Raw genomic sequence first — 21,779 nt, 5'->3', positions numbered from 1 at the left:
GCCCGTTTTAAAAAAAAAAAAAAGAAAAAGAAAAAAAACTTGTTTTAATGCCATTTCTTAATGAACATAATAGCTCGGCGCTAATAATGAAAAGAAAATAAAAACATCTAAAAACGCGGAGGGGCCCCCGAGTTGTCGCCGGCGCTCAATTATTTCCTTGTCAAGTGGGTCTGGTTTTAATGAGGCCCTGTGGGACTGACGTCTGTCAGTCAGCCCTGACTTTTTGACACCATTACAACTTCAAATAGAAGCCGCCGCCACGCTGCCTTCCACCGCTCACTCGCTAGCTACCGCTCCGCTCATCTGACAGGCTGGGAGGGGAGTGAAGGGAGGGGAGGACAGGGAGGAGGAGGAAAAGGTGGCAGGAGAGGTAGAGAGAAGGAGGGAGGGGGGCAGGAGAGACAGAGAGAGCACATCAGCACATAGGTAGGCTGAACATGCAGACACGCACAGACACACACTGTGCACGCTGACTGGGTAAAAACACAATCACTGGGGGTCATTACCAGATGAGGTTTGTTGTCAAACTGCCTGGGATTTAACCCCCCCCTCGGCACCCCCCACCTCCACGCTTCCTTGTTTGCTTCCTTCCCTGGCTCTTCTTCTTCTTTTTTCCTTCCTTCCTTCGTTTTTTTCATTATTGCTTCACTTTAATGATAACTCTTAGTGGGTCAGCCCCGCATGGGACGGTCAGAGACACACTATTTTGTTGGCCATTAATTTGAGGCTTTGAAGCAGACCACGGCGCCGCGGCTGGTGAGGGCCTGTGAAATGGTGGACGATAGCACGGGGTGGGGGAGGGTGGGGTGGTATGGTGGGACGGGGACTCCCCCGCATCTTCAAAAATGAAGACTATGACCCTGAAACAGAATAGCAAATGTCCTCACTGGGAACACCAACCACAAGAGACATACGCGCGCGCACCACTGTGTGTTTCCATGCGTGTGCGAGCTTGTGGCTTGCATTAGCATTACCCCCCCCCCCCCTTCCAAGCAAAAATAAAATTAAAAATTATCCAAATATGCTCTTAAATTTAGATTTTTCAAACGCCGTCCCCAAAGAATGGCTTTCCCCCCGAAGAATTAAACGCCGGTAAACTAAAGCACGCCTTTTTTCAAACACCTGCAGATGCATCACATCATCACATAAACACAGAAACAAGGGTCCCATCTCACACCTCCGAAGATTACATAGAAAATAAAGAACAAAAAGTACAAATTTTGAAACAAGCTAGATCCATTTATAGAAGAAAGAAATCAAGAAAAAAAAAAAGCCTTTAAGATGAAAGACTAGAAATACACATATTTCAGTTGGTCCTGGTGTACAGTCTGCATCAGAGAACCACCACAAATCAAGAAGAAACAAACATGTGATTAATGTTAATTCTGAATAATTTCAACATCACAAAAATATACACTTCCAACACAGAAATCTGAATGGAAACTCTACATTTATAAATAAATAGCAACAGAGTCACTTAGTAAGAGCAAAAACACTATACATGATGTCCATTTCGATGTTAGTACATACAGTATGACGCTTATAATTGGGAATCAGTTAATGAAGTATGTATTTGGGAAGGGTTGATGTCCCAGATGTGGTTACAATGTCATTTGAAGCATTTCTCTTTGTTTCTGTGCTGTACTCACGGAGGCTGAGGTCAGGTCTCTTTTGCATTAAAATCTATTAAAAGAGCAATTTTTATTTAATATTCTTCAATCTCTAAATTCTCTAAAATAGCCACTTTTTTTCTCCTGAAAACAAAAACTGCAACCAGTTTCCTCCTAATAATGAAAAAAAAAAAAAACCCAAAATACTTTCACCTTGATTCAATGAACACAAGCTGAACTAACCTCAACCTTTTTGCGTGCATCCTCTCTTTTCAAGGCAGCGCCACTTGTCTATTTTGGGCTCTGCTGAGCCTTTTAAAGCAGGAGTGTGAACAGCATATCTAAACTGAAGGCACTGTCCTCTGAGCTGTGCAGGGGTAGGGTGAATGGTGGGGAGAAGAACAGCTGAATCATTTAGTTACAGAAGCTAATACAGTATGTGTGCCTACTGTTGGTGTCAATAAGAAACGCAGTGCGGGCCCCCATCCATGACTGTCACTCACGCATGCACACGTGCAAACCCACAGATGTGTGTAGAACTCCGGTTTCTCTCTGCCTTTCATGCATCCCCACACCCTGAATAACACCAAACCCACCTACACTACAAAAAAAGCCCTCCATTAAGTTACACAAGAAAAAAAATGACCAGGCTGCAAACCACGCTGAGGACGACACCATGAAAAATATTAACTATTATAAAAACATCTCACCCCGTTCTAGTCCCTGGAGATGTAAGAACGAGCCTGACAGGCAGAGGGGGAGGGGGGGGAAGGAGAAGAAGAAAGTGAAAGAGAAAAAGAGAGTAAAAGGGAAGAAGGAGAAAGGGGGGGAAAGGGAAAGAAACTGCAAACAAAAAAAGGAGTGAGAAATGGTAAAAAAAAAGAAAAAAAAAAAGCTTGCTGTCAGGCTTTGGAAATAGTGATTCATGGGGACCATTTGTCCTAATTACAGCAGAACAACGCTTTTGTCGCTATTAATCACAAGAGAGTGTGTGTGTATTTGTGTTTAGGGGGAGGGAGTGTGTGTGTGTGTACATATGCATGTGGTTACAGGGGAGATCAGTGGCCTCGCACATTAAAATAGATGGCCAGGATGATGGTGAGGAGGATGATGGCTCCGAGGATGAAGACCAGGACCCGATTCTGGATGATCCTGCAGAGAGAAAGAACCGAGAGGGATTAGGAAAAGGTTCGCGGGTCTACGGAGGAAAGTCAACTGGAGCCTGATCCTGTTTAATTGTTACCATGAGGTCTGAACGCTCGGTTTTTAATCGCTATACACTCGCTGGCACACACGTCATAAAACCACAGCGTGACTGGATAACACAATCGTGATAAGAGTGATTTGCTTACATATGTGTACCCTCTGTAAAAAACAACAACGCTGATTTGTGTACAGACATGAACATACAAATACAAAAGAGACCAACACCACTTATAAACAAGCATGACATGCAAACATACACACACACGCACACACATAGCTGACAGGCTCTTAAACTTTATTTGCACAATAAAGTGGAAAAAGTGGCTCAGTAGTTTCCTGAAGGTAATAAAAAAAAATAAATCGCTGAATTACTGATGGAATTTGCCATAAAACGACTCACTCATTTGCTCATTTAAATTTTCCCACTGTGACCGAAGAAAAGTTTGTGTGGGCGAGTGGGGGCTTTGAACCCTCCCCCCCCCCCAAAAAAAAAATAAATAAATAAATCACAAAAGTACCAGATGAGGAATGGAGTGAAGATGTGCAGAGCAAGGCATCTGGTAAGTGAGCAACTTATCTAGCATGTGTCCCCCAAATTCTCCAGAGTTTGCATCAGCACACATGCACTCACTCAGACACACACACACGGATTCCAAACCCTCCACTGCTCCTGACAAATGAGAGAATTATCACATTTGCTGACATGTGGAGGGGTGGAGGAGAGGCCGAGCAGGGGGGCACTGTCCACTTCTCTAAGCAGGAGATGAATAGCCCATGCTGTGGCCATTTATCACCAAGGGAGGGGAGGGCGCTGGCTGGTTGCTCAGTCACCCCGCTACCCTCTAAAGTCCAAGTCTGAGCTGACACACCAGTCGAGCTTGCGGCCTCCCTCTAGTCCACCAGCCCGCCTGGCAAAAGTCTCGACCGTTTGCTTAGCTTAAAGCGCAGAACTGATGAAGCTATTGAAGGGAAGGATGACAAAAATCACACAGACAAGCTTTGATGCTTTACATCTTTGGATTCCTTTTTGCAAAAAGACTCTCGGCCGCATAACAACAAATTTTATCAACTGCTTTATATGAGATTCAGAGGATACTGTTACAAACTAAAAATATATATATATAACCAATCGCCATGAACTTCTTTCCAGTAATAGGACACTTCTCTGACATGCTGTAATGCTCTCGCTAACACCAGAGAGCTCATTACAACTACTGTGTGTAAGCAGCACTGCTTTATAAGTAGACAGTTTATCCTTGAATAAATGCATACATTATTATGACACTGTCATATTGTTTATAGCAAACCATGTCCCGAACAACATAAGCAACAGCTATGGTGTCCCTCCCCCACCCCACACACACGTGGCATTTTTTACCTCACTGCTGAGGTAAAAAAATTGTAAAAAGAATAGTGACAGATAATACTATATTTGCCATATGCCTATAAGCTGAGGCAGTATTAGATGATATCATATGTTGTGATAGGCCAGTTTTATTCTGGTGTTTTGGATGAGGCTGACATGATTGGCTGAAGCCAGCTGGGGGAAGAGATCCCAGTGAAACACTAATCAGAGCATGCTTAGCAAGGACACGTCTCCCCCTATTAATTGACATTCATTATTTACAATGATTATTTATCCCAGTCAAATACCCAGAGGAGGCGCTTGTGTGTGTGTGTGTGTGTGTGTGTGTGTATCTGTGGCAGTGTGTTAGAAGAAGCCAGCTCGCTTTGTGTTGTGCTAATTTTTCAGCTGGGGTGAAAAGAAGAAAAAAAAAAAACGGGGGGGGGGGGGGGGGGGGGGGGGGGGCTAGTTGAGGCTTGCAGTGGAGAAATGAACATAAAGTTAGTTTTAGCCTCGTGGGGGGGGGTTCAATTCTGTTAAAACGGCATTTATTAAAGGAGTCTGATTTGGTAGCAAACAACGTGGAATAACTTCAAACACTTAAATGTTCAAAGCAGTAAGGAATGTGACAGTGCTGCGGTTTAAGAAGTTTCTTTTTCCTCCCCCCTCTGGGGACACATCTTTTTTAAAAAATGCATTATTTTGACCTTAACTGATCCTCTGTGCACCAATCTAACAAAACGTGTCTTGGAAGTATAAATGTAAAGCAGCACATATGGCAACTCCAACCTTTAAAGAGAAGATGGATATAAATTTTAGGAGTGGCCCGTCCAAAAAAACGTTAATGCTTTTTCCTCTTTTTCTGACACACACACACACACACACACACACACACACACACACACATATATACACTAATGAAATAGTGCACGCTTATATGAAACATGGTCAAAGTTTCAAATAATTAGGTCGGCACATGTGCAAGCTAAAAGCTCGGGCATCACACTGCTCTCGAAATTTGGTTTTAGGCAAGTTTTTTTTCCACTCAAATCTTTCTGATGTCATAGAGCAGGGATATGCCCAATATTTTAACCTCAGGTGCTTCTGTTTGCAAGAGGCAGCCAATCAGAAACTTGGAGGGGGAGCCATAAACAGTACATCTTTACTTTAATGCTTGCAATAGTCTGCACAGACCGAGAAGATCCTGCAAAGCTTATGATCAAAGGTCAATTTAGACCAGATGACCTGAAGGGGGGCCGCACACACACACACACACACACACATGAATCTAGCTAGACAGATTGGAGGAATTAGTGTGTGGAGGTGCCGTCATAAATCACTTCACTGATGTTGAAAACTGCTTGAAAAATAGTGTCTGTGACACTGTAAAGAGCCACAGTTTTCCCCACTGACATATGAGCAGTGGGACATGAAAGTCAGCCATCACACTCTTTAACCACTGCAGACCTAAGAAGGCTGGAAAATGACTACTTGGTTACATTTTACAGAGGATGGGGAAATTATTCTTCATCCATTTGAAACAAAACCACACAAACTGATGAAATTTCATACGTCAAACTATTTTTTTTCCTTTTATAATAAGCTAACAAGTCAAATAAGGTACTAAAGCTACCAGAAACAACTACAATAAAACCTACCCTAAAAATATCCACACCCCAATACTCCCAAAAAAGAGAAGTAAAAAAAAATCCCCAAAACTGGGAGGTAGGAGAGTGAAGAACATGGTTTTCCTCTGCTATATAGTTGATCCCGCCCTGACACGTGGCCAGACAGAACAGAACTTATCAAACCGGATCCATCCTCCAGTTTTGACACTTGACATAGAGGTGGAGGGGGGGCTAGGAGTGTGAGTGTGTGTGTGTGTGTGTGTGTGTGTGTGTGTGTGCGTGTGTGTGTAAGTGGAGGGAAGGATTTGATTTGGGGATGTGTGAGTGACGCAAAGACCGCAGGTACAAGGGTGTACCTGCTGACCCACATATGCACACTCCTACACACAGTGAGTTTGATACCTGATACTATGATCCTCAAGTATTTTCCTGTGTCGGTGCCCCGTACCGGTGGGGGGAAAAAAAGAAACACTCTCACGAAAACAGACCAACAGTAACTCTAACTAAAATGTCAGCCAATCACAGCACATAGTACTGGAAATGCTATTGGCTCCTTATGTTCCTTCATCGCAGACAGCCAGTCAGCTAACACCTTACTAAAAGGAAATAAACAGATTTACAGCACTAATCTAAGAGAGGCTGAAATATTCAGAGAGAGAGAGAGTCACAAAGATCGGAAACAGACAAAGCAGCTGAAAGACAGAAAGTGTGGAAAAAGCAATAGAGAGGTGGAGAGAAAGAGGAGAAAGAGGGAGAGCGCGAAAGGTCCGTTTACCCGGGGAGGCAAAGCTGGAGAGGCTCCTCGGAGACAGATGAAAATAATGAGGACTTTTCTGTCAGGAAAGATTTACAAAATCGTACCAGTGTTATTAAAATTTAAAATCTCCCTTTTTTTTCCCTTTTTCTCCCTTCCCACCCTCTCCCCCCCCCCCCCCCCCCCCCCCCCCCCTCTTCCTTTCCCTGTTTTTTCCCTCTTTTTCCAGCAGCACAGCCTTATTACCAGCTCTAATGAGCACCGGGATACACCTCAGCTATGTGTGTGTGTGTGTGTGTGTGTGTGTTGAGGTCCAAGTCCCTAGTGCCAGCTCCATCAGCACCTCAGATTCCCCCAATACCTTAAATGACACACGTGTGTGTGTGTGTGTGTGTGTCTGACACATGTGAACACAGACATGCAGCTTTTGATGGCTCACAGAGGTGGCTGGACATGAACACACACACACACACACACACACACACACACACACACACACACACACACACACACACACACAAACCTTCAGACAGACAGACAGACAACAGCCCCTACCCCAAAACAAAAACATTCTCTGTGAGACAGACATAAGCAGATAGGCCCATCCCACCTGGACACACACACACACACACACACACACACACACACACACACACACACACACACACACAGCCCACTAAGAGCAAACTTAGCTGCAGAGTTGCATCTCTCAGGCCCTCCCCTATCCCACCTCTTTCCACTAGTAGGCCAATAAAATAAAAATCAATTGCTGTCTGAGCCATTCTGGCTCTCCTTCCAAACCCTGGGAATATACAGCATGGGAGAGGAGGAGGGGATGGGGGGGGGGAGGGAAGGATCAATGTGTTCACAAATGGTTTGAGTGATGGACACAGAGGTGAAATGCTGGTGGGGGTAAGTCCTAAGTAATGCCTCGACTTGTTATCACAAACTAATACGAATAAATGTTTCATTGTGGAGGCACACACGCTTGCTCACACACACATATACACAGCTGCTCTCGGTCTGGGGCTCAAACTTAAACCGGCCACATAACACACACACACACACACACACACACACACACACACACACACACACACACACGACAAAAACAAAAGGTTGAGCCTGGCCTGCAAACAATCCAGGTTGAGAGAAGAAGGCGGAAAAAACGTGCAATGTTTCAATCGCGAATGAGATGAGAAGGAACAAGTCAGAACACCTGGATCAGGTTCACGTTGCCGTGCGGGGATAATAAGCTGACCTGCTTGTTGGAGAGATCTGATCCCACCACGTATGTTTAGCCTATCACCCCCACGGGGGTGTCTGAGAGACATGCTGATTATTAGAAATAAGCACGCACAGCTGGAGTTTGCTCCTAACTGGAAGCTGTTTACTGTCATTACTTAAAAACAGAAACAATATTTAGGAACTTGCTCCACACCTTAACACTCAAATGCTCACTGAACTGTAAAGATAAGCGCATTAGCATGAACAGCCTAGATTTAAAAAAAATTGTCTTCAAATGCCTCATTTCATCCAGTCAGCCATCCAAACCTGAGAGACGTTCAATGTAATTTCAATCTAAATCAAAGGAAAACAGCATATAATTCACAAACAGAGAGATTTTCACTTATAATGTAACAAGTTTCACAGTTCATATAAATATATTTATTTGTTGAGATCATCAATCCCCGAAAGAGCTGCAGACCTCTTTTTGACCTGTACTAACAAAAATTATTTTTTTTCCCTCAACTGAGAAAAAACTGACATTAAAGACGGTCAGGTTTCTATCTGGAAGACGTCTTCTGAGCAAGGTATTTCATGTCAGCCTGATTCTCTCTTTCTCTCCCTTTCTCCGTCTCCAATTTACTCCCTCTCTTTCCACCAACTAGATGCAGGAGAACAGCACCGGGGCCCTACAAGTTCATCCATTTTTTATTTGGTGGCTAACAACCCTGGCCAGCAGCAGCCTACACTGGGACCCAGTTCTCTCCTGGAAAAAAAAATGGTGCAAGATGGAAGAAAGGGAGGGCAGAAAACGACTGAAGGAGAGAGAAGGAGGAAGAAAAGAGGAGGGAGGGAGAAAGAAGGAGTAAATTTAGAGTGGGAGGCGAGTATGCAAGAGTATGTGAGTGTGGGGAAGATGAAAAAGAGGATCGAGAGAAATGAGGGAGATGGAGAGGGAAATGGGAAAGACACAGAGTGGGTGAGAAGAGGAAGAGAGAGTATATTGCAACTGTGTCTGGAATTTTTAAGAACTTCTTTTGCCGGCAGCAATTTCGGGTAGCTGCTACAGCTTCTCCTCATCCGGTTGTGATGTACAGGTGGCTTTTCTGAGCTCCATACAGACACAGATCATTCCCTTGCGCGAACCCTCACCCTCCTCTGTCTTACCGCTCTCGTCTCCATCCCCCCCCCCCCCCTTCTATTTTGTTCTATCGCTGTGTCCTCTTTTTTTTTGTCCCCTTGCTCATATTCAGTTCTTATATTGCTTATTTTCCCCTCACCTACTTTTTCTTAACTCAGATTTCCAAGTCCAAGTTGGGGTTTTTTTTGCCCTGTGTGTTTGTGAAGTCGCTGGTTTATAGTCAACAGGACGACGCCGACATCCCACATTTCCAAACTGTGTATGTAAACTCCACAAGGCTGCCGTAATCAGAGCCATTCTGCCACGTTTTCTGACTCATACAACTGTATTTTTATTATTTGATTAATATGGAAAATGGCTCATCTTAATTAGCTGGTTGTCAGAGCAGCATAGTGGCAAATTTGGTTTTTGTATGTGTTCAATCGCTGGAGTGTTTTTGGACCATTTCGTAGCCCACATGCTGCATATTTACCCCAAATAACCAACGAGAGAAATACTTGCTTCTAAAGTAAACCCAACAGCTGGAATCGATTAATAACATATTTTTAGAACTTAGCAGGAAGTCAAACTATTCTACTCACTTTTCTGTGAGCAATCTTTTTCTGCAGAAGTGAAGTCAAATCGAGCTTTCAAAGTGGAGCAAATTTTGCCTCCAGGTCTAGATATTTCCAACTTGCGTGGGTGTGTATTTGCGTTATTACCAGTCTTTGCGTAAATTACTAACGCAATTTCACCGTGCAAAAACGTCACTTTAGGTTCGGTCTGAACACAGCCTTAGAAGCGGAAAGAAAAAGACTGAGATATAAACATCATGGTAGCAATAACTGGCATTTAAAACAATAAACGAAGAAAACTACTAAACTGTAATTTGAGTTCTCTTTACAATTCTTTCAGTGAAATTTGCCAGGAAGAACAGAAAAGTAATAAAACTAAAAGATTTATTGTGTAAATGTAATACAAGTGGATCATATGTGATACATGAGTTTTTGAGAGGTCTACATTTCCTGCTGGTTGTAACAAAAAATATACAAATTAAAACTCATAAATGCAAATTTATATCTATCTCCTTTTTTTTTTTTTTGGTAATTTGCCAGAAGGTTCAATAAGCACTCCAGTTTCTCAAAATTAGAATTTAATGTCAATAATTTTATGGTTCAGGCTTTAAATAAAGGAATCTTCTCACTGCTTTAGAAGCCTCCACAGACTACGTCCAGTGGCTGAAACCTTTGCAGAGTAACGCGTGTCTGCATTTTAATTATGAAAAAATAAATATTTTATTTATTCAGCAAGTATTTTTGGAGATTGCAGAAGATATGGATGTGATATCCCCACATTTCTCACTATTTCTTCTTTCTGCTAAGATTTCCCAAAACACAAAAATCCCCCTTGTATACATTCTGTGAAGGCCAGGGGCCAGCTGCAGATCCGATTACTGGCCCCTATGAAAAAGGGCATAACATTAGCCATTAGAGCTGCAGGCCTCCAAAACTATGGTGTCCATAAATTTTTATTGTTTGTTCAGTATTGAAATGTCATTAAAGCACATAAATCATTTGAGAACAACTGCTCACTTTCATTTTTTCCCCAGCGTAACCTGTTACTTTTGCAGAAAAAAAAACACTGAAGCTGAGTAATACATCCACGGCCTGACACGTAACACCAACGCTGCTGCTGAGAAATCCGACCTACTACCTAACTATTTTCAGAGTTTATAGCAGTAATTCAGAGCTATGATAACTTGCGTAAGAAAAAAAAACACTATCTCCTTATCTCTGCATTTTTTTTTAAACATATCAAAATCAGGGCTCTCATCTTTACAAGAACTTGTCCCGACAGCTTCAAGTCGTGAGGTGCCGTCAACTGCATTTCACTCAAAATACAACCTAAAAGTCTGTTTAGGATTCCCAACCAAAGAAACTATGAGGATATTAGTGTTTATGTCTGAGTCTTTTTTATTAACTGGTGAGGAAGCTCCTCCGCATGTTGTTTGTTTGCCGTTTCAAATCAACTCTCCAAATATTTGCTTCAAGTCCCATGTGGTTTAGCTTTGCATCCTGTCTCTCTGCTGATTCAGATGATGGTGTGATACTGCCCACTAGCATGCACACAAACAGCATACAAGTACACACACCCACACAGGCTGGCTTTTTCTAACACAAATGTAAAAAAACACTAAACAAAAACCCGACGCTGACCAAGTCGCAATCATGTACTGCCTGCTCGTTTCTATACATGCAGCTTGGATCATTATACAGCATTATCTCTATTATTATGTCTCCTTGTCTCAAGTTATAAGCATAAAAATGTGACGAGTGGTCCACATGCTAAAGCAGCTAAATATCTTTGCAGTTGCTTATACTAAAGGATACTAGAATAAATTCACATTATATGAGAATAGATTAAAGAACTGGGCTGAAATTAGTAAATAAAGTGAAAAGTGAACTTTTAGTTATTTCAACCTATCCCAGTTATTAAGGACAGCAGCAAGCCTGATTGCAAAGAAAGCAACAAGAACCTGTGACTTCTCTTAGCATCTTAATGTCAGAGGTCACGTATGCATGTGAGTTTGGGCCGAACGCAGACTGCCAAAGCCTGGATTTCATTTCAGAGTCACGGATGAACGAGAGAAAGAGTCATTTCTTGAACTTGACCTTTTGACCCTAAGGCCACTCTGGCTCCTTCTCTACCCTGCAGGTATGAAAGAACTGAGCAAGCAAAGGTTCGCAGTGTCAGACTCTACATGCATGCGTGCAAAAACCCTCCGCCAACAGTAATGTTGCACATGCTTGCCCGTCAAGGCAGTGTTGAGTAAAACATGTGAAAACTACAGGAGGGCGTCTGGAAAACTGCTGTAAAATAACACACAACAATTAAAGAATATGTGAACCATCAGGTTTGAGTTGTTTGGACATGCAGGTACAGATCACTTTAACCAGAAGGCAGCAGCCAGAAAGAAAAGGAGACAGAGAAAGTAGGGGTTTAATGTCATCCCACAACCCCCTATTTGACACTACAAGGGAGGCTTTAGTCAGTCTAAATAATCCATGCTGCTCCATTAAATTTGCAGACTAGCTTCCCTGGTCTCCATGTCTAAGCTGAGAGAGACATAGAGGTGGTAGTGACCTGGGAGATGTGAGAAAGGGAAGTCAAGTAATGGATTAAAATAAACTCGTGTAGCAGTCTTTACATGAATGAAGTCACAGACAAAACTAAAGCGATATCCCGAACGGACAGAACAGACAAAAGTTTATAGAGAGACTCAAACGGAGACAGAAGGAGAAGACGAGAAAGTGCGCACAACCAGAATTTTGAGTGACACTGATTTTCTCATAATTGCGTGCTTCACCACCAACCCATGAAAAATAACTATTTGGAGTGTGCGGGGGAAGCCACTAGTGTGACGGGGATTGTTGCAGTAACAGCATTATTGACTTGTTTCTCTTGCTACATTTGCTTAGTGCTCTGGAGGCCCGATCAATAGACTCTGGGCTCTGAAGCCCTGCTAATCAAGACTTGCAGCCATGCAGGGTCAATCTTCTGCAAAAAAAAGAAGAAACTGGGAAATGATAGGGGGAAACAGAAAGAGAAGACAAACTTTTAGGGGCGGATGATGACAGCCCGAGTTAATCGACTAACAATTCTCCTTCAAATTCTTTATTTTTCTGTTTTTTTTCACCGTTGGAGGTAAACTCATGTGGCATCGCTCTCCGTCTCAGAAACAGTGTGGGCGTGAGGCACCATGAGAGATGCAGATTGCTGCTTCACCTCTGCTTTTCTGTGAACCGCGGTTCAAAAGTCATGGGGCATCTGGGTTGCTTTGGGACGTTTGGAAATAAAAGAGGCAATCCATATTTACTGAATCCAGTTGTGAGATCTCATGAGGATACACACTGCTTGACACAGATATAGAGGGAGGGAGGTAATCTGAGGCATATTAACATTATATTTCTGAAGGGAATTTAAAGGGAACTCTTTTTTTAGAAAACGGTGTCAAACGAGCTTAGAAACACAATCGCATGCTCAATCTTGGGGACAAAAAATTAGCTGATTTTCCAACATTCGGAGATACATTTTCATTTAGTTTTTGTATTTCTTGTTTGTTTATGGAAAAGTGGAAACAGCAGGCCACTTAATGCTGATGATGAGCTGTGCATCGAGTCAAACAATCTCCATTCGCAGCCTTCTGCACATCACAAGTCCACTATGGAATGCTATGGGAAATTCATGAGGGAACTGTCCATCAAATATTAATCATCAAGTTGAACAAAGTGTCTTTCTTTCTCTTTTTTTCCTCTCCACAGGTTTTTTCCCCTCCTGGTATCTATGGTCACTGCCACTCTGAAAGACACCCTACAAGAAATAAGCCCAAAAGAAAAGCAGAGAATGAAAGCAGGGGGAGGAAAGGGCAAAGAATGGTAAGAAAAAGGCAAGAAGGGTGTATGGGTGTTCAATATTTTCCTTTGAGGGGCCAGCCTCTGGTTAGCTTCAGTGCAGGCAGGGTCTTGATACACAGGTCCCAGGGTGCAAACACAAACTTGTACTCTGTTTGTGTCATTGTTTTTTCCCTCTTTCTCAACACTTCTTTCTCTTGTGTTGTCAGCTGGTGAAGTGAGGTTTCTGTATCCAGAGACCCATATGTAAAAGGAAACGTGGTTTTCACTGACACTGAGGCCTTTCAGTTATCTTTGTCTAGTCTTTATGACAAACTAAGAGCAGAAATAACTGTGGGAAGTGAATCAATGGCTGGATGTTAAAGGCAACCACAGTTCTGCACAAAATAAATAGTGTGGGAAAAAAAAGTGTAAAGAGTGTAGCATCTCGTACAGATAGAGCATAAGAAATAAACATCAGAAGAAGGCCTTGTATGCAAATATTTAAAGTGTTATAAAGAAAAAAAAACACACACACTATGATGGAAATATTGAATCTGCTCATCAATGGAGTCCTGTTCTCCCTCTTTGCCACAAAACATGCAATGCCCCCCCCCCCCCCCCCCCCCCCCCCCCCCTCGAAATAGCAACACCCACCAGCACAGCATAACCAGGAAATGCAGGGTCAGCAGCGTTCCCTTTGGCCTTGCTGACCAACAGATATTCTAATAATCACCTTCCTTCTGTACTGTCAGGCCTGCAACCAACGGATCCCTCGCCCTGCCTTCGCCCTCTGTCTCTACTTATACTAGGGGCTTTACGGAGCGGCGCTGCTTCGATACATTAAAACTGCTGCCCCGTGATCAAACGAGCAAATACCTCCCGGGTCAGCAAAGGGCTACCCCACGTCAGTTAACAATGCAGCATTTAAACATCAGTCGTATGCAAAGCGGCCGATACACAGGGGAGGAGATGGGCGGCAGGAGAAAGCGGAGAAGCAAAGCCTGGACTGGAGAGATAATGAGCGCACAGGAGAACATCAACAGCTATTTAAGGTAGTGCGTCAGCTCCTACACAGCTTTATGATGAAAATATAAGATGTGAGGCTCCGCTGACATCATAACCACGACGAGCTAATCATGGAGCACAGGCTTAGCGCTAATTTATAATGAAGTTTGGCCTTATACATTTCTAATATTTACCATCTCAGAAATATTTAGTTTACAAAAAATACTGTTGCATGAACTGGATTTGATATCGTTGCCTTTATTAGCTAATATCAGGCGGCTAAGGGGGAAGAATAACAGCAGATGTTTGTTCAGCGTATTTATGGTATGCTCATGCCAGCCTGGTTGTCTACACAAGGCCACAAGGATTTAAGCCCGCACACAAAACATACAAGCACACGTCAATATTTACGCATGAATTCTAAGCACACACTCAGATCCACGTCTGTGGCGGCAGCAAACACTTGCCACGATGAAATGTAAAGGTATACAAAACCACAAATAAACCTGAAAATATGCACTGCTTGTGCATTTTTGAGAAGACTAGGATGCACCCCTTTTTTAGCTTTAAGAACCCTTTAATCATGAAGCTTAGGAGTGAAGAGGGTGAGGATTTTTTTTTTTTGTCTTATCCCTCTGCCTACTGGTTGGTTAACCGACTGACCTGCTGTCAAAGGAGTCTTTGTGAGTGTGCATTGGCGGAAGGCCAATCAGATCCTCTGGCTTGTCTGTCTCAGAGAGGAAAATGGCGCCCCTGGTATGCCATCAGCAACAGAAATGTGCAGACAGTCTGACTGCTGAGGCAGGCTTGGCTTGCTGTGGCCCTTCCAAAACTATGCCGCAGGAATTACCTGTTTGGCCAACAGCCAGGGGGACTCGGTCTGCAAAGTCTTGTGGTTGTTTATCTATTTATTCACTTACACTTCATGCACATGGGTACTTTAAAAACATTTCAGACTGCTTAACATCCACTTCCACAGATTCTCCTTTGAACTACACAGGTACACAGGATAAAAGCCTGTTCAACTCACAGCAGCAACAATCAGTTTTATGCCAAATGTGTTTCAAATCCAAAGAAAACCTGGATAGAAGATTTACTGAATGACTAGCAGGTAAAATCATACCACTGATCTTTACTGCATCCTAAGAAAAATACTTCATTTAACCTTCCATAAGCCTGACTCACCTGATAACGCTTCCTGTATGTCTGTATTTTGACAACATTGAGAAAAACACTGCAACAATATTGAGCCTGTTTTTTTCTGAATATATCCTATAACAAAAAATAAAAGGGGAATAAAAGGGGAAATTTATGTAGGCGTTTATCTTTGGTGGAGCTGTACGAACTTATAAATGCAAATGTAAATCAAACACTGTACGACAAGAACACAAGTTCTGACAAAGCCCTGATTTATGTTGAACAGAAAGCACGATTGGTCGCTGCACAATCTGCACTCGTGCTCCACCATGTAAAACCTGCCAAAGACAAACACAACTGCTCAACAAAGTGCCACTTGTGACACATCATCCGAGGAAGCAAATGTTCAGGCTCCTGCTTCAGAAACAAACTTCTGACAGCAGCAGATGATGAAACAGAGCAGATCCCAAATTATTCTCGCACTCCTCAGAATCAGCTAAACCTGCTGCAGCCTGGAGCAAGCCCCTCACCCTCCTGCTGACAGAAAGATAGAAAGAAAGTGAGGAGAGGGGCCAATGAAACGACAGAGAAGGAGGAGGAAAAACAGTGCCGATGCAAGAATGTCGTACTTCTTAATTTTATTATTTAGGAGCGCTCTCTCTCCTAATGTTACTGTAAGTGTAAACATGTACAAAAAGCCCATCCATTTTAAAGTTCATGAGCAGACACTTAAATGTACACACAAACATTTCCCCGAGCACACATGTCAAATGACCCACTCAGCAGATCATACAGCTCCACATGTTTAGACACAAGCAGAAACACCATTCTTGGCAGTGCTCGTGTGTAACTGTGAGCTCGACTGGCAGACTGAGGAGGATAGTCGAGACTTGCTCATTTCACACTGAGAGGTGAGCCAGAGAGCAGCAACAGAATCTAGCTATAAAACACGGAGCCGAATGGGGGGGATGACTATAGCCCACGGTATAGTAACTGCCACCTCTGATAGACTCCATCCATCCAAGGCTTTCTCACAGTTATCTATTATCCTAACCTCTGTCTCAGTGGGCAAGTCTGACACATAAACCCCCTTTAGCGTGGCAGCTCTCACTTCGACTGGCCTCGTGCTGACTCACCCCTAAAATATATCAGGTGCGTGCCTCTGACGTCGCGTCGCAGACGCAGTTTAGGTCCAGGCTTGGGGAGCACTTTGTCTAAACGGGGCCTTTCCTTTTAAAAATTCTCTATCCTGGTTTTGTAGTCATGTGACCGCTACCCATGTTAACTTGTTTGCTATTTTGGATGTGTGACAGTGCAGGGTCAAGTGATTACGTGCACACGTACACGGGTATTTTTGAAAACGAAGATTTTCCGTTTTCGTTTAGAAAAAAAATCCTGTCCAAACATAAAAGCCAAAAATGAAGGAAAACGCTGCTAGGAACATGCCAAAGCAGCAGGTGGCGATATATTCCTATCCGTGTAGAAATGTTGGCCAATCAGAAGTCAATAAGCCTGGGCGGGAAAGAGTAAACAAAGATGGCGCATAGAAGCAGAACTGAGTCGTATGTGTGGAGGGACAGTAACTGTGTGTGTATATGTAAGCATTTAAACACTGCAGAGAGTAAAATTAACAGTAAGTTACAGTATTGTAGAAATTCATTTCACCGAAACAATAATGTGGCGCACAGTGTGACGTCAAAAAAGGCGCACACCTTTGACGCTGCGTTTTCTCAGTTTTTCTCCTCCACACGTAAATGCAAAAACTGAGTTTTCAAAAATATCCACCTTGGCCGGAGTTTTTAAAAATCTCAGTTTTCAGTGACCGAAAACGCCGTTTACGTGTGGACGAAAGGCGCAAACGCATAGAAAAATTTGCGTTTTCAAAAATACCCGGGTACGTCTGGACGTAGCCTAAGGCTGTTTCCTGTCATTTGCATGGAAGACACTGCAAACACTCACTAAAGAATGAAACAAAAACTTTTATTTTGAAGGCAAGCATTCGCCATCTCTGGTTTCCATTGCATGTTTTTAAGTCTTACCACTTGTCAGCTAGTAGTTAATACTGCTTGTATCACATCCAATAGACAAGTCTTGACATGACAAACCTCTAGACCGTTACTGTGTCTCACTTCCTTCTTTCCTTATGCACACTTGACGTGACCTCTGTACAAACTAGACATACAAGCCCTATTTTAGATATACAGGCAGTACTTTAAGTAATGTGGAGCATAGATCCACTCCTGAAAAACACTGTGGTGCATGTGGTGCAATTGCAAGGTTTGTTTTGAGCTGATCTGGAAAAGCCAGATAACTTATAGAAGGAAGGGATGCTGCACTCAAAAAATTCAGAATCTATGAGAGTAAGGAAACACATTACCCACTTCCAGAAATTGATTCTGTTCATCTGGATGTGGTGTTTTCAGTGGAACAAGCGTTTCATCACTCATTTGAATGACGTTGTTAGGCAATGGCACTAGTTTCAGTCGTTATGCAACTGTACAGTTTATAAGGCAGTGGAAACCTGCCATTAGCTGACACTTAGATGAGTGATGAGACATTTCTCCAACTGACAAAAAAAAAAACAACTGTCCACTTACCTGAAATATTAGGCATGCACAAAGACATATTAGCCAATCATGCATGTACATAATTGAGGTTCAGGAGTATTTCAGCTGTGTAGTGGCAGCCAGACCTATTTGCTTTGTCAGTAAACGTGTAAATAAATGTACTTTTTACAAAAACTTTACTTTAGTTTTCTTTGTCCATAATATGAATTAGCATGGAGTTTGTATTGAGCTGAAAATGAAATATGCCTGGAAAAGTTCACCAAATGCCTAAACTGTTTTGTTTTGGGGGGTTTTGTACTGGTGATTCCAGATAGGCACTTTTTCTTGATGCCACTGACCTTTGACACTGAAGTTATAGCTTTCTCCCTGCTCATTTAGATAGGAGCTTTAAATAACTGCCAAAATGGCTGAAAAGTTAAGAGTTAGAGACTGGCAAAAAATATTTGCCTTGACACAAACAGTCTTACGTGGTCTGATGGTAAAAAAACAATTCACAAGTTTGAAGTATAAAACCAAACATTATAAATAAATGTAACCCTTTTAGCTGTGTGGCATTTTAATGTCTGCGCTCAGAAGGCGGTCTACACCTCATGCAGTGTCACTGCTGACAGACCTACCCATCAGTCTCATCTTCTCCTTCATTTAGGTTAAGTGCATTAGCTCTAGCAGCCCACGCACAGAGAGGCAGCTTGGTGTATGGGGGAAAAAAAGAAGTGTGGGAGCGTATGGGTGGGAAGGAGTGAGGAACGAAGAGGTGGATTTGACAGAAGAGTTAAAGACAGAGAGAGTAAGGGGGAAAAGTTTTTAACTATACCCAGCCATGATAGCACATTGACATTAGCTTCGCAGTTCCACTATGTATGCAAAACTGGCAAATTAGGTAAGAATTAAGATCTTGTATTTTGAAGAAAGCAGCACTATTCGATAGATCCAGAGGGCCCTCGTTTATCAAGTGTTCCAGCGACTGTGCCATTCTGAAACTGAAGCGGATTTCACGGGTTAGTCTATTCTCGTCCGCTGGCCACTGTGGTGTGTAAAATGAGAGGGAATGCTATGTTTTGGGAAATCTAATTTGAGGGCCGTGTTTGTTTTCCCTGCCTTATTTTGCAACCGGGAGGCTGGCTCCAAAGCAGCACCACTCTCTCTTTTACCCTAGTTTCACAACAATGTCCAGCACCAGCGTCCAACAAAAACCCACATACGCAACTGAGGAAAGGACATTAAGCTGACATGGGTCACTTTACCTCTTCCTCATCAGTGGTCTCTCTCAGCAGTCTCTCACAGAATTAAGCAGCCCGCTAATTAGGAGGTTATTCACCATGCCACAGGAACATATGCACATGTGCGTACGTATAGATGTATTTAAAAAAACATAAATATTAGCGGCCATCTTTTGGCAGCTAATTGCAAAGAGCTCCCCCGTGGGAGGAGAGAGAGAGGTCCTCTGTCGATAATTAATCCTCGTTTAAAAAAGTAAATGACATTCATTAGCGGGGAATCGAGCCAAGTGCCATTATTTACATGGCAATAATTTGGAGCATGCTGGTGGCGCTCTTTTAATGTTACAGAAATAACTCTGGGACAGGGGACGAGTACAGTTGCTTTCCCTCCTTTTTTTAATGTGTGTGTGTGTGTCTTCGCACCCAGGAACAATTAGGCCCAGACGAACAGATGGGGACGCCTCTGAGTGAGAAAGCTCTTCTGAATGACTCTTCATCTCCTTCTTATCTCGCTCTCTCATCCGCTTGCACATAGTCACACACGCACACAGCCAAAACACAGACAAATACACAAACGCTCAACAGAAATGCACACACATTTGGGCACACAGGAAAAACACACTGAGCTAACTTTTAACATTAACTGCCATAACAGAGACCCTGTTACAAGTGGCAAAACAGAAATGTTGAAAATGTGAGCCACAGAAAATCACCAAGACTTGAGGGTCAAAGCACAAAAAGCTGGCTTGTTTACTGATTTTCATGTGCGATTTAAAATTATATAAATTCTCAGTGAGACTTTTGGTTACTGTTTTAGGACTTTGGATAATTCATGCTTCACACATTCGCAGAAGGAACACAGCAGTCACATTTCTTTGCGATAACACTGCTGAAGCTGGAATAATGATCAAAAAGTTACATAATGGGCCATTTGTTGCACAAGGGGTTTTCTACAATGGCGCTAGTGTCTGCATGATGTACTGTTAGGGATGCACACAAGCATAAAAAGCATGAATGCAGAGACAAAGAGCCAACACTGAACACAAAACCCCAACATCACCTCTTGTTCTTTTTAAGAATGAGAAAATGCATAGAGAAACAGAGTTAGTCAGCATCTCTATAATACTTACAACCTTATAGCTAAAGATTAGCTTCAAAACACATTATTAATTAAATAATTAACAGTATAATTTTATTAAGGGGACGCAGCAGTGGACAAGGCAATTAATGGGATCTACGGTGCTCTATTTTCAAACCGTCAACAAATCTGATCACAGTACCAAGTGGATATGCTTTGACATATTTTTAAATTAAATAATAATAAAACTTTATTGCTTTTGTTCTCTGTCATTTTATAACACATCACTCTCTGATTTAGTCTCTTTCTAGGATCATTATCCCGGCTGACCTGGATCCTGATTGGTTTCCCACTCGTCTGTCTAATATCAGGCAGCAGGTCACAGACATGAAAACTAACACACTTGTGCAACCCGTTACCCTTCTTTGTCTTGCTAAGTACAATGATTAAGGTATCAGTCCTTGGGGAACCAGGTGAAAAACAGCGGAGACAGCCCTGAGAGTATAAATCACCGCTTCATGGTTTCAGTGTGCTCTTAGCCTCCTCTGTGGACACAGGGGACAGCCCCAGCCCCCTGTAGTCATGCTTTAAGGCTGGGTGTGTTCCATCACACAAAGTAGACCCCTTCTTTACCTATAAGATTAAGTAACATCATGTCGTGTTTGCTGACACCGAGGTAGCAGCCCTGAGCCCCACAGGGCCTCCTCCTCCATCATATTTTGTTACATCTCCCTGACAATGGACTCTGTCAACAAAACAAAGACTATTATCTCATCATCTTTGCTTCTTCTCACTAAAACTAAATCCAAAGCTAAACTAGTGGAATTAATGAAGGAAACTAAACTGCGGAGTTATTGGTCTTTCAGTAACTGCAGTTTTAATGAATGCCTAATGGCACCGGCTCTGGACTGAGGCCTAGCGTGGCCTTTTCCGAGCCAAGGGAAACTTCCGAGAAATCCGATAGAATCCAGGGTGTGGGTCACGATAACTCGTGCTTCCTGCTAGCCCCACTTCCACGACCTCTCTTCCTTTAGCCACTCTTCACCAACCCTCAATCGATCTGCTTTTCTCCTGAGATCAAAGGTTTGCACCACTGTTGTACATTTAGCCTCGGCTGGGTCCTCCCACATCATGTCTAAATATTAATGATAATAAAGTCTCACACCCATCCCTGTGTCAGGCAATTACAGCCAACATTGATCCTTTGCTTTCTGCTCCAATTAGAACTCACCGCTCGTAATGCGTCCTGGCACATCAAAGGATAACAGCCATTGATCCACTCCTGGATCTTAACGTTTACTGTTAGGAGAGAGGAAGGAGGATGTGGCGTGGCAGAGGGGGGAAAGCAATATTCTGACTAGAAAACAAGAGACGAGCAAAGAAATCATTTTATTCAGTAAGTCAGGTAAAGGGAGTGCTGAAACTCAGAGGGTAAGGCAAGGCAGAGGGGGCTCAATATTAACGGATATTCTGACAGTTCAGAAGGCA

The 21,779-nt window shown here is 42.7% G+C and overlaps 1 protein-coding gene across 4 annotated transcripts in view; it reads right to left on the bottom strand.

The window, feature by feature from the left end:
• Positions 1–13: 13 nt before the first annotated feature.
• The window catches only part of vti1a (vesicle transport through interaction with t-SNAREs 1A), a 114,438-nt gene continuing 92,672 nt past the window's right edge, over positions 14–21,779 (bottom strand). For all 4 annotated transcript variants that reach the window (XM_085171103.1, XM_085171100.1, XM_085171104.1 and 1 more), the window contains one exon: positions 14–2,762. Coding sequence is in view for 2 of the 4 variants with exons in the window: in XM_085171100.1 (XP_085027226.1) it covers positions 2,669–2,762 (94 nt within the window). In the remaining 2 variants the exon portion in view is untranslated. The remainder of the gene's footprint in view (positions 2,763–21,779) is intronic.

The sequence above is a fragment of the Neolamprologus multifasciatus genome, chromosome 8, assembly GCF_963576455.1.
Source record: "Neolamprologus multifasciatus chromosome 8, fNeoMul1.2, whole genome shotgun sequence".
Lineage (NCBI taxonomy): Eukaryota > Metazoa > Chordata > Actinopteri > Cichliformes > Cichlidae > Neolamprologus > Neolamprologus multifasciatus.
Note: the sequence above shows the minus strand (reverse complement) of the source record. Positions and strands in the feature narration are given on the sequence as shown.